Source organism: Bactrocera dorsalis, chromosome 3 (genome assembly GCF_023373825.1).
Source record: "Bactrocera dorsalis isolate Fly_Bdor chromosome 3, ASM2337382v1, whole genome shotgun sequence".
Lineage (NCBI taxonomy): Eukaryota > Metazoa > Arthropoda > Insecta > Diptera > Tephritidae > Bactrocera > Bactrocera dorsalis.
In genome coordinates, this window is record NC_064305.1 from 49,084,705 (window position 1) to 49,097,398 (window position 12,694).

Here is a 12,694-nt window from a genome sequence, read left to right on the forward strand (position 1 = left end):
CCAGAAGGAAGCGTCGGAGACCCTATAAAGTATGTTATGGGCCATTCCATCAATTGGCGACATGGTTTTGTACCCGTGGTTCTCCGATTTTGGCGAAACTTTAGAATATCATAATATAAACTAAAATAAGAATATCTGTAAACTTTTTAGTGGCCAAAGTTGCTCCATTGTTTTTTGGCGCGCACTTCAAATTGAGATCAAACAAAAAAATGACTTTTCTTTTATTTTTTAACGACCTCAAAATTGAGTGAAAAAAATTTTGAAGTTATTCATTTTTATGTAAAAAAATCTCAGCTTTCTGATAAAAATATTTTCAAAATCCAAAAAAAATTTAAAAATCCAAAAAACATGTTTTTTCCTAAAATCCCGCTTTTTGTGCTCTTCCCCCACTTTTTTTTCAAAATTGACATTTTTATTCGATTCCTCGTTAAATTTTACATAAGAATCAGTGTTCAAAAATATGGGACTCTGATCCCATGAACAGCAAAAAAAATGCAAAGTTGTCGCTATACGGCGTAGTCTGTTCGCTTAGAACAGGGTTTCCCAAAGTGGGCGATAACGCCACGCCGGGTTATTTGTAATTTATTTAGCTAGGAGGCCTCTTAGACAACGACTACATGAGCTCTCGACTCTCAACAACAACTTGTGAACATCAACTAATATGAATTAAAAGATTGCTCAAACTCGGTTCTATATTTCTCTCCGCGTAGTTCATATATTTGTTCTATTTTATTGAATATAAAAAAATGAAAAACATGTCAATCGGTCGCTCCGTTTCATAACGGGGCATCTCGACATTTTCGAATGAAGCAATGAAGCCTTCAAGACTGCAAGATCATTTGAATAAAATGCATCCAGAGAAGATATACAAGAATGTAGCATATTTTCAAGATCTAGAGAAGAAGCATAATACTCAGCCAAGTGTAGCAAAACTATTTTCGGCGGCTGCTAAGCAAGATGACGGCGGACTTCGAGCTTCGCACAATATCTCTTTGTTAATTGCTCAAAAAGGCAAACCACATAACATCGGAGAAGAGTTAATATTGCCAGCAATAAATGATGGCGGCTGCTAAGCAAGATGACGGCGGACTTCGAGCTTCGCACAATATCTCTTTGTTAATTGCTCAAAAAGGCAAACCACATAACATCGGAGAAGAGTTAATATTGCCAGCAATAAATGAAGTAATAACTACCGTGCTTCATAAACCGGCCGCAGATATTATCCGAAAAATTCCTTTGAGTAATAATTCTGTGCAAAGACGAATTGATGAAATGGCGGAAAACATTGAAGAATCATTGTGCGATCACCTGAGGACAAGCCAATTCTTCATTCAGCTCGATGAGTCCACTTTACCAACTAATGAAGCATTGTTGTTGTCTTACGTGAGGTTTAATAAAAATGAGAAAATATGTGAAGAACTATTATTTGCTAGAAATTTAGAGACCGATACAAAAGGCGAAACCATATTCAATATATTGGAAAAGGTTTGCGATAAGAAAGAGATTCCTTTGAAAAATATTATTTCAATTGTTACGGATGGCGCTCCTGCTATGATAGGGTGCCATAAAGGCTTAATAGCGCACCTAAAAAATAAAATTCCAGATGTCCTTGGTGTACATTGCGTTATTTATAGACAACATTTAGTTGCTAGAAACTTAAGTGAAAAACTATTTCAATCACTGTAATATGTCATCAAAGCAGTCAATAAAATCCGCAACAGCTCCTTGAATGATAAATTATTTCATCAGTTTTGTGTTACTAATGACGAGGATTTCAATCGTTTGTTGTTTCATACTGCAGTTCGTTGGCTATCAAGAGGCAATTGTCTGACTCGATTCTACAACCTGTTTGACTCTGTTATAGAGTTATTGGAAACTAAAGATACAAAATTTCAAGACAAGCTCATAACATCAAAGAATGATATAGCTTACATGACAGACCTGTATAAATTGATCAACGACATGAATCTCCAACTGCAAGGCGATAAACTAAATTTAATTAAAACAAAAACGTCGTTGCTGCTTTCGCAGCCAAACTGCTTCTACACAAAAAGAATCTGGGCAGACGTGAGTTTCACAATTTTCCGAATTTATCAGGATCATGCAGTAACGGCGAATTTTTTGCCTACTGCCAACATTTGGAAAACCTCCACATTGACTTCACCGAACGATACCAGGACATTTTGAACTTGGAAATACCAGACTGGGTGTTGGATCCGTTTTCAAATGTCAACACAGCAATGTCACCCCAGCTGGAAGAAGAAATTATAGAATTGACAACAAACGAGGAAATAAAAATCAAGTTCAAAAATGGTTACCAAGAATTTTGGCTACAAAAACCGATCTCGCAATTGTACCCTGGATTGTGGTCAATCGTTCAACGATTCTTGATAGCATTCCCATCGTCATATTTGTGTGAACGTGGATTTAGTGCTGTGACCACACTGCTTACTAAAAATAGAAATCGTTTGCTTGTTACCGAACGTGGCGACGTGCGACTGTTCTTGACTAAATTGGAACCTGATATTAACAAACGGTTTTTATATATGGATCGATTATTTTAGTTTTATTTTTAATAAAAGATTCTCTGTTTTAATACTATAAAGTTGTGTTTCAATAATCATTCTTATTGGCAGGTGGAGCCCGTAGGAGTTAACTTGAGACCTAAGCGCCCTTGTATGTTACCTACTGCGCTCAGGTTTCAAGTTGCTGATTATAGTAAAAGTTTCGTTTAAAATTCTCCGTTAATATACATATGTATATAGGTCACAATAATTAATTTGAAGTTATAGTGGTTTTTAAATTGGTGAAAAAAGGGGGGCGCTAAAAAAATATTTATTCTCAAAGTGGGCGGTAGACAAAATAAGTTTGGGAACCACTGGCTTTGAAGGTTGTGTGAAGGAGGTAAATGTGTAAATTGTATTCTTAGAATTTAGTTAATGAAGAAATCAGTATTCTCATTCATAAAAATATGATGTTAGTTTATATTAGAGATGGCAAATATTTGAGTACCTGTGACTTTGTCACTGCTACTTAAAAATCACTGGTCACAGCTGTGACAAGTTTCCTAAAGTAGCAGTGACAGGAATTAACGAACAAAGTAGCAGTCACAGTATCACATGAAAAATTGCGACTGTGACAAAATACCATTCACAGTATCATATTGTTACAAAAAGTAGTATTAAGTTTTATTTGTATTGCTATATGCATCCCTGATTATGAACAATAGCTGTAGGTATATGGAATAGCATTTGTCTTGTTGTAGACATCTGGCGCCACGGCTGTCTGCTTGTCGAAACAATAGACATCTGGCGCCGCACTGTCTGCTTGTCTAGTTAAACAATTGCTGAGTCTGGCGCCGCGCCTGTCTGCTTGCGTCTGGCGCCGTATAGCCGTATGTTCTGGTAATTTCCAGACGCGATATTCTAGAAGGACACGTCGGCATCAGCGAGAAGTGCGTGGCTATATAAGCCGTGGCAGCGCCAACGTAATCAATCAGTGCTAAGAGTAAACTGCTATAGTGTAGACGAGTTGTGAAATAAAGAGTTGTTGAATTAAATTAAACAGTGTTGATTTTATTTGTCAATCCAGAGATACGAACCTAACAAAGTAAACTAGCAAGAGTAAATTCGTAACAATTGGTGTCAGAAGTGGGATTGTCAAATAATCCAAATTCAAGATGGTTAAATTCGGAGAATTGAGAATTCAGCAATTAAAAAAGGAACTGGAGGAGCGCAATTTGCCGATAAGCGGGCAAAAGGCGGATCTGCAGGCACGACTACGTGAAGCAATGGAAGCGGATGGAATTAATGTGGACGAGTTCGAAATTGATGGGCCAGGAATTTCTACAAAGGTAGAAGAAAAATTAGAAGAACAACGAACATCATCAAGCGTAGACACTAACATGTTATTAGTGGCTATTAGGCAAATAGCAGAAAATGCAGTGCAAACAGAAAATCGTCTGGCACAGCAAATAGCTGAAAATATATCACGAATAACAGAAAATGTAGTGCAAACAGAAAATCGTCTGGCACAGCAAATGACGCAAATAGCTGAAAATACATCACAGTTAGAGTCTCGCCTTACACAACAGATTACAGAGAATAATACACAAGTGCAAGAGAAATTTTCAAAATTTGAAGACGAATTAAGCACTTTAAAAAATGACGAAGAAAATTTAAAATCAGAAGTTCTTCAATTAAGTAATCGTGTGCGAGAACTGCAACTGCATGGCCCTGCACCATCAACAAATATCCAAAGATTGAAGGCACCCACATTCGATGGAAGTATTCCATTTCACATTTTCAAACTTCAGTTTGAAAAGACAGCAATGGCCAATAATTGGAATGCAGCGGACAAAGTGGCGTCCTTGTTTGTATCATTGAAAGGACCTGCGGCAGAAATCCTTCAGACTATTCCAGACTGTGAACGGGACAACTATGAGGCATTGATGAGTGCGATAGAAAGACGATATGGTAGTGAGCACCGGAAACAAATATACCAGATCGAACTGCAAAATAGGGGTCAGAAGATGAACGAGTCATTGCAAGAGTTCGCAACTGAAATAGAACGACTGGCTGATTTGGCAAATGCAGATGCACCTGTGGATTACATTGAGAGGGTAAAAATTCAATGTTTCATAAATGGAATTCGTGATGTGGATACCAAACGCGCCACATATGCATTGCCAAAAAGAACGTTTGCTGAAACGGTTTCGCACGCCCTCACACAGGAAACAGCTTCCCTACTAAGTAAACCAGCACACAAAGTACAGAGGGTTGAAATGGAACAACCGGCGCTGATGGAAGAAATGTTGAAGACTCTGAAGGCAATAGCTGCACCGCGAGTAAATACAACAGCAAGATGTTTCAACTGTGGAAAAGCGGGTCACTTTGCCCGAAATTGCAATATAAAAGTAAACTCATCAAAATGGAAACAACCAACGGAACATCGAAAGGGGATTCACCACAAAAATGCGGATGTATTATCACGTCGCCTTTGTCCACTGGAATGTAAACATTGCTCCAAATCAGAAGGAAAAGAAGGTATAATCGACGTGCGATTACTGAATATAGAACCTGAAGATGATTGGACTCCTCACCGCATCAGAATCAATCAGCTGGAGGACCCTGATCTCGCAAAGCTGATAATAGCCAAAGAAAATGGGGTGCGACCACCAAAGGAACAAATAAGTAACGAGAGTCCAACGGCAAAAGCATATTGGGCCCAATGGAACAGCATAAACCTCGTTAATGGATACCTTCATCGTACCTGGGAAAGCGAAGATGGCAAACAGTCTCGTCTGCTGATCATAGTACCGAAGTCCATGATCCCGAAAGTATTGAAAGAATATCACAATGGACCTAGTGGAGGGCACCTTGGGATTACAAAAACTATAGAGAAGATTAAACAACGGTTCTACTGGATCGGTTGTCAAGATTCCATAGCAGAATGGATAAGTAATTGCGTAGAGTGCAGCTAAAGGTCCTAAAGCCAAAAGTCGCGGTAGGCTGCAACAGTACAACGTGGGATCACCATTTGAACGAGTCGCAATGGATGTTGCAGGTCCGTTCCCAACCAGTACGGCCGGAAACAAATATCTACTGGTTGTCATGGACTATTTCAGTAAATGGCCAGAAGTATATGCCTTACCAAACCAAGAAGCGAAGACAGTAGCCGAAGCGTTTGTAGAAAATTGGATAACAAGGTTCGGAGTGCCCGTCGAATTACACTCAGATCAAGGCAGAAATTTCGAATCTTCCATTTTCCAAGAAGTCTGTACATTATTGGGCATCCACAAGACACGGACAACAGCGTTACACCCACAATCAGATGGGATGGTAGAGAGATTCAACCGAACGCTCGAAGAACATCTGCGGAAAATCGTTGATAAAGACCAACGGAATTGGGACAAGCGCATCCAGATGTTCCTGCTGGCGTATCGTTCAGCGAAGCACGAGACAACTGGTTACACGCCGGCAAAGATTATTTTCGGATCTGATCTGCGACTCCCTGCTGATCTTAAGTTTGGAACGAATCCTACAGCTGTAAGAAATGATGGAGATTATTGTTCTGCCTTAAAGGAAGAAATGAATGAATTGCATCTAATGGTAAGACAGCATACGCATCTGATGAGCAATAAGATGAAGGACCGGTTCGATCAAGCGGCAAATTCAAAAGGTTTTGAAGAAGGTGATCTGGTCCTGTTGTACAATCCACTTCGAAAGAAAGGCTTGTCCCCGAAACTACAGACAGCCTGGGAAGGACCCTATATGGTGATGAAACGACTTAATGACGTGTATACCGCATACAAAGAAATGGGAAAGCGCGATGTAAAATGAAAGTAGTACATTTGGAGAGGCTCGCCCCATTTGGTTCAAGAGGCTTTAGTGGAGGGCAGTGTTACAAAAAGTAGTATTAAGTTTTATTTGTATTGCTATATGCATCCCTGATTATGAACAATAGCTGTAGGTATATGGAATAGCATTTGTCTTGTTGTAGACATCTGGCGCCACGGCTGTCTGCTTGTCGAAACAATAGACATCTGGCGCCGCACTGTCTGCTTGTCTAGTTAAACAATTGCTGAGTCTGGCGCCGCGACTGTCTGCTTGCGTCTGGCGCCGTATAGCCATATGTTCTGGTAATTTCCAGACGCGATATTCTAGAAGGACACGTCGGCATCAGCGAGAAGTGCGTGGCTATATAAGCCGTGGCAGCGCCAACGTAATCAATCAGTGCTATGAGTAAACTGCTATAGTGTAGACGAGTTGTGAAATAAAGAGTTGTTGAATTAAATTAAACAGTGTTGATTTTATTTGTCAATCCAGAGATACGAACCTAACAAAGTAAACTAGCAAGAGTAAATTCGTAACAATATGAAAAATTGCGACTGTGACAAAGTAGCAGTCACAGTATCATATGAAAAATTGCGACTGTGACAAAATAGCATTCACCGCGGAATATAAAAAATTGCGACTGTGACAAAGCAGCAGTCACAGTATCATATGAAAAATTGCGACTGTGACAAAATAGCATTCACCGTGGAATATAAAAAATTGCGACTGTGATGAATTCATATTCATTAAAGCTATGAATTTTCTTCAATTTTAGATAAGTATAAATTGGTTAACATATAAAAAGTGAATTTTTCTTTAAACGGGTAATATTCATGTACAAATTAAATTGATTACAGAAACCTCAAATATAAAACTTTTAATCTTAAAATTGCATCAATTTATATAGTAATTTAAAAAAACTTATAAAAAGTATTTTATAAGTAACGAAATATTTTTAAAAGTATGTTTTCGTTTACTTTAAATAGCTTCTATTGAGTATCCTTATATTGAAAAAAACCTTCAGAGAATATATTTAGTGCGACTTTAAAAATGTGCGTCTTAAAAAATAACGAATCATTTACATTAATTTTTGTACGAAACTGTTACAAATCAGTTTACTTAATAAAAATTAAAGAGGTCTGTGTCAAAAAGAACCAAAATGAGTTATGTGTGGCAATTTTTTAAAGAAGTGGATGCTGTTTTCGCAAAATGTGATATTTTGCCCTATTTAATTTTATCTTTTATGTATATACTTTGTATTTGGTGATTTTCTAAAAATGAATTTACTATGTTAATTTCTGTTTATTCTAATAAATATGTACATTGTACCTAAATGAAAAAAGGAAACAATTTTGTTCTACTTTATTGGCCTATGTCTGTTACAATTTTTATTCTAGTCACAGTCACAGTTTAAAATCACTGCTACTACAAAGTCACAGTTACAAGTAGCAGTGTTCCTTAAAAGTCACAACATCGCACATCACTAGTTTATATTGATATAATTTATGTCTTCATTCATTCTTTGTGCTTGGTACGATTTGTTAATTCAATGAACGGTGCTCTTAAATTTTACCGCTACTCTAAAAACTGTTTAGTGGAATGAAGCTCTGAACACATAAGGACGACAGACGACAAACGACATTTGTCAAATATAACACACGTTCTTATGGACACTAATTTTGACGACGACACGAAAACACGACTGTAGGCCGACAGTAGTCATTCTCGCTAATTCCTATTTGCCAACGACAGTAGAATGAAGAAGAGAGATGAGGAAGAGTGGTGATGCCACTAATATGTAAAATGTAAAATTATTCACAGCTCTTACAAACTTGACGTTATTTTACAAATAAAAGCATAAAATAGCTCTATTTTATCATTTGTAATAACAATTGATAATTTAAAACAAAAATATATACCTATTTACTTATTTTTTGCATAAAAAATTTAACTTTGAACAAAATATTAAAATTTCATTGAAGTGCAAGGTATTAGTATGGCCACAACGTTGTGTACATGCAAAATGGACAGCTGTGTTGTTTTGTTTTCATTTCACTTTCGTACTCTCGTTTGTCGTTTGTCGACTGTCGTCGTTTTGTGTTCAGTAGGTGAGATACGTACAGATGGCGTTCAGAGCGAAATAGACAGTCTTGTATATACTCGCTGTCACTTTTATTCCTGCATTGTGCAAGTATTGAAGATTTGTTATTGTTTGCTATTTAATATACAACACTTTGCCGGTCTTACCATTATGTGAATAGAATAAGCACTATTGTGATCGCAAAAATCGATCGCATAATTGCATCTGTATTATTTGAAGTATTGTGAAATTTGTTTAACGCTTGTATTGGGAACATGAATGTACCACATACTAAAAAGAAAATTTGTTGTAATCCGTTCAAAAAGCCAACCTCCCGTAAGTATCGTTTAATTAGATGTATTCCGAGTCTTAACATACTCGTAAGAAATAACAATACAGCTTTTAGAGTAGCGGTAAAATCTAAGAGCACCGTTCATTGAAATAACAAATCGTGCCAAGCACAAAGAATGAATAAAGACATGAATTATATCAATATAAACTAACATCATATTTTTATGAATGAGAATACTGATTTCTTCATTAACTAAATTCTAAGAATACAATTTATACATTTACCTCCTTCACACAACCTTCTAAGCGAACAGACTACGCCGTATAGCGACAACTTTGCATTTTTTTTGCTGTTCATGGGATCAGAGTCCCATATTTTTGAACACTGATTCTTATGTAAAATTTAACGAGGAATCGAATAAAAATGTCAATTTTGAAAAAAAAAGTGGGGGAAGAGCACAAAAAACAGGATTTTTGGAAAAAACATGTTTTTTGGATTTTTAAATTTTTTTTGGATTTTGAAAATATTTTTATCAGAAAGCTGAGATTTTTTTACATAAAAATGGATAACTTCAAAATTTCTTTCACTCAATTTTGAGGTCGTTAAAAAATAAAAGAAAAAGTCATTTTTTTGTTTGATCTCAATTTGAAGTGCGCGCCAAAAAACAATGGAGCAACTTTGGCCACTAAAAAGTTTACAGATATTCTTATTTTAGTCTATATTATGATATTCTAAAGTTTCGCCAAAATCGGAGAACCACGGGTACAAAACCATGTCGCCAATTGATGGAATGGCCCATATATATAAATGATCAGTATGTCAAGCTGAGTCGATTTAGCCATGTCCGTCTGTCTGTATATATACGAACTAGTCCCTCAGTTTTAAAATTTTACAAACGTCATTTTCTCTTCAAGAAGCTGCTCATTTGTCGGAATGGCCGATATCCACTATAACATATAGCTGCCATACAAACTGAACGATCGGAATCAAATGCTTGTATGGAAAACTTTCATATTTGACAAGATATATTCACGAAATATGGCAGAGATTATTTTCTAAGATAACAGAGTAATTGCCGAAGAAATTGTTCAGATCGGTTAACTATAGCATATAGCTGTCATACAAACTGAACGATCGGAATAAGTTCTCGTATGAACAACTTTCACATTTGACAAGATATATTCACGAAATTTGGTAGAGATTATTTTCTAGGACAACAGAGTAATCTCCGAAGAAATTGTTCTGCTAACTATAGCATATAGCTGCCATACAAACTGAACGATCGGAATCAAATGCTTGTATGGAAAACTTTCACATTTAACAAGATATATTCACGAAATTTGGTAGAGATTATTTTTTAAGCCAACAATATAATCTCCAAGAAAATTGTTCAGAACGGATTACTATAGCATATAGCTAACAGAAATGCACCTGTGAAGGGTATTTACCTTCGGTGCAACCGAAGTTAACGTTTTTTCTTGTTTTTGTAATAATTTATTAATTTTACGAAAATGTAAAGCTATTCCCTTCATAAAAGGCACAAAGGAATGCATGAGTTTATATATTCTATTCACTCTTCGGTAGTAGGGACTGTGTGTTTTTGAGTTGCATTGGGCAGCCTTCGTCTTTTCAAAACCTTTTTTGGTTAATTTTTTTTTTGTTCTGAATTCTTCCAGTCTCGTTTCTCTACCAATTCTTGTTTATAAGAACTGGGAGTAATAAATTTAGATTTCCGAAGCAATAATTTTCAAATGAAAGAGTAATAGGCTTAGCAGCGCCCACTTCACTACTGAGCAACACCAAAAGCTCCGTCAGGATCGGGAAGGACCTCTCCGAGCCGTTCGATACCAAACGAGGTTTAAGACAAGGCGACTCTCTTTCGTGTGATTTCTTCCACCTATTTCTGTAGAAAATAATTCGAGCTGCAGAACTAAGCCGAAAAGGTACAATCTTCTATAAGAGTGTATAGCTGCTGGCGTATGCTGATGATATTGATATCATAGGCCTTACAACCGCGCCGTTAGTTCTGCTTTCTCCAGAATGGATAAGGCAGCGAAGCAAATGGATCTGGTGGTGAACGAGGCCAAGACGAAAAACCTCCTGTCATAAAACAAACAACCTACCGCAAGGATGAAATAATAAGAAAATGTAAAGCTGATCCTTCAAAATCCTCACGTTCAATAATGGTCGAACTCAATGCAGAATTGGGTTTAAACGTGTCAAGTAGACTAGTGCGGAGACGTTGAAAGGAAAATAATTTGTTTGGGCGTGTTTTCATAAAAAACCACTACTGTCGAAAAAGAACATTAAAGTACGTTTGGCATTCGCTCATCGTCACACATCAAAATATTTAATTTTTTATTTAAAATTTAAAAGTTTGGGGGTCGTTTCATGGCTTTTACTTGGACCACTACTAAAGATAGAAGAGAATATGGATAAATTTGCATATCTTAATATAAATACTAAAGAATATAATGGAGCCCTGTAACAATGATGATATGCCTGCAAATTTGATCTTTATGCACGATAACGAACCCTAGCATATTACAAAAATAATAAAAAACTGGCTTACGCAAGAAAAAATTCCACTTCTAGATTGTCCGGCGCAAAGTCAGATCTAAACTTGTGGAATGAAGTTATTTACAAATTGCAACGAACTTTGGGCAGGAGTAGAGGACATGGAACTCTATTCAGATGCAGAGGTCAATAGAGAGTTTGTCACGCAGCTGTGATGCGGTGATTAAGAATAATGGTTATTCCACAAAGTATTAACCAGGGCAAATATAACCTCAAAGAATTTCACGCCACCTGTTAATAATTTTTACTTTGCCTTATAGATCTTTTAAAGTGCGCTAAATACTTATATAAATAAATTTGTATATTTATTGTAACAAACTAACTATAAATTATATTCGTTCTTAGTGAAGTAATAAATAGCTTTTGATCAATATAACGGCCTTACTTTCTTTAACTGTGAGTTATTAAGTTTTGTATTTCACATTAAGAAAGTGCGCTAAATCTCTGTCTATAGCTGTATGTACAGTATGTATGTCAATATTAAATTCCATTGGAAATCGGTTCCGAAATACATCTCGCTTCCGTATGCCTAAAATTAAGGATTTCTCACTTCCGGTTAGCTTTTAGTTAGTGCTTTAGCTTTTAGTTAGAGCTGAGTTCTAAAACTGCTCAGCTAAAGAAAGGAAAATATCAACAGCTAAGATAATGCTTTATACAACTTTTTTAATGTTGATTATTATTAGTATTTTTACTTAGAAAAGCATTTCACTGCGATGTGTAAGAAGAGCTAATCTAGAATCACATAGAAATTAGTACTATATTAATGAAGAGATATCATTAATAAATAATGATAACAGAATTGGACTAAGTTATATATTTTTTTCCAAATTTATGTTCGAGAAGAAGTGAATCTTTTTATGTCGAGTGATTATAAAAATTCACAAAACGAACCATGAAATAATCAAGCTCAGGTGGTTTTTCAAATATTTTGCTAAAATTAAAATATTGCGTTTTACAGTTTAAGTGGACATAAAATTAGTAGTTAAATTCAGTTAATATAAAATTTAAGAATCGTACAAAAGCCTAAACAAATTAGAGTTATTTTAGATAAAATTACGTGGCGCATCTTTGTGCTTCAGAAAATGTGGTTGCACTTCTAATAATCTTCCGCATTCAATTTATTTATCGAATATGCATCGGGACTGCTTTTTGTTACTACTGTTGGAATTTCATTGGATTTACTTTTGCAGACCAGAAAGATTTCTGCCCGACGAAAATAAAGACAAGAAGACAAATTAAGAAAGCGAAGTTTTTAAGAGACAACACACAGTTACCAGATTCACTTCATGCTGTACAAAAAAGAATGAGGAACAAACAGCTATGTAGCAAAATCGGAAGCTACACGTAGTCAACATGCCCCCCACTTTGCATAAACACTTCATACATGGACCGGAATTCTTGCAGTTTTTA

At 36.1% G+C, this 12,694-nt stretch overlaps 3 protein-coding genes across 10 annotated transcripts in view; 2 read left to right on the forward strand and 1 right to left on the reverse strand.

The window, feature by feature from the left end:
- Positions 1-12,694, forward strand: part of LOC125777132 (uncharacterized) — a 223,663-nt gene that overhangs the window by 121,599 nt on the left and 89,370 nt on the right. Inside the window, exon 1 of one of the 4 annotated variants that reach the window (XM_049451355.1) lies at positions 2,984-3,235. The exons of the other annotated variants lie outside the window; for them this stretch is intronic. The gene's annotated coding sequence lies outside the window, so the exon portion shown is untranslated. Of the gene's footprint in view, positions 1-2,983; positions 3,236-12,694 lie in introns of those variants that run through there. 4 annotated transcript variants of the gene reach the window in all.
- LOC125777124 (uncharacterized) overlaps positions 1-12,694 on the reverse strand; it is a 172,901-nt gene that overhangs the window by 47,350 nt on the left and 112,857 nt on the right. The window lies entirely within an intron of this gene.
- LOC125777122 (uncharacterized) overlaps positions 1-12,694 on the forward strand; it is a 358,233-nt gene that overhangs the window by 29,514 nt on the left and 316,025 nt on the right. For 2 of the 5 annotated variants that reach the window (XR_007422125.1, XR_007422126.1), the window contains exon 2: positions 5,046-6,180. The exons of 1 other annotated variant lie outside the window; for it this stretch is intronic. Coding sequence is in view for 1 of the 4 variants with exons in the window: in XM_049451270.1 (XP_049307227.1) it covers positions 5,046-5,482 (437 nt within the window). In the remaining 3 variants the exon portion in view is untranslated. Of the gene's footprint in view, positions 1-5,045; positions 6,331-12,694 lie in introns of those variants that run through there. 2 more of the 5 variants (XR_007422127.1, XM_049451270.1) reach the window with 2 other exon arrangements.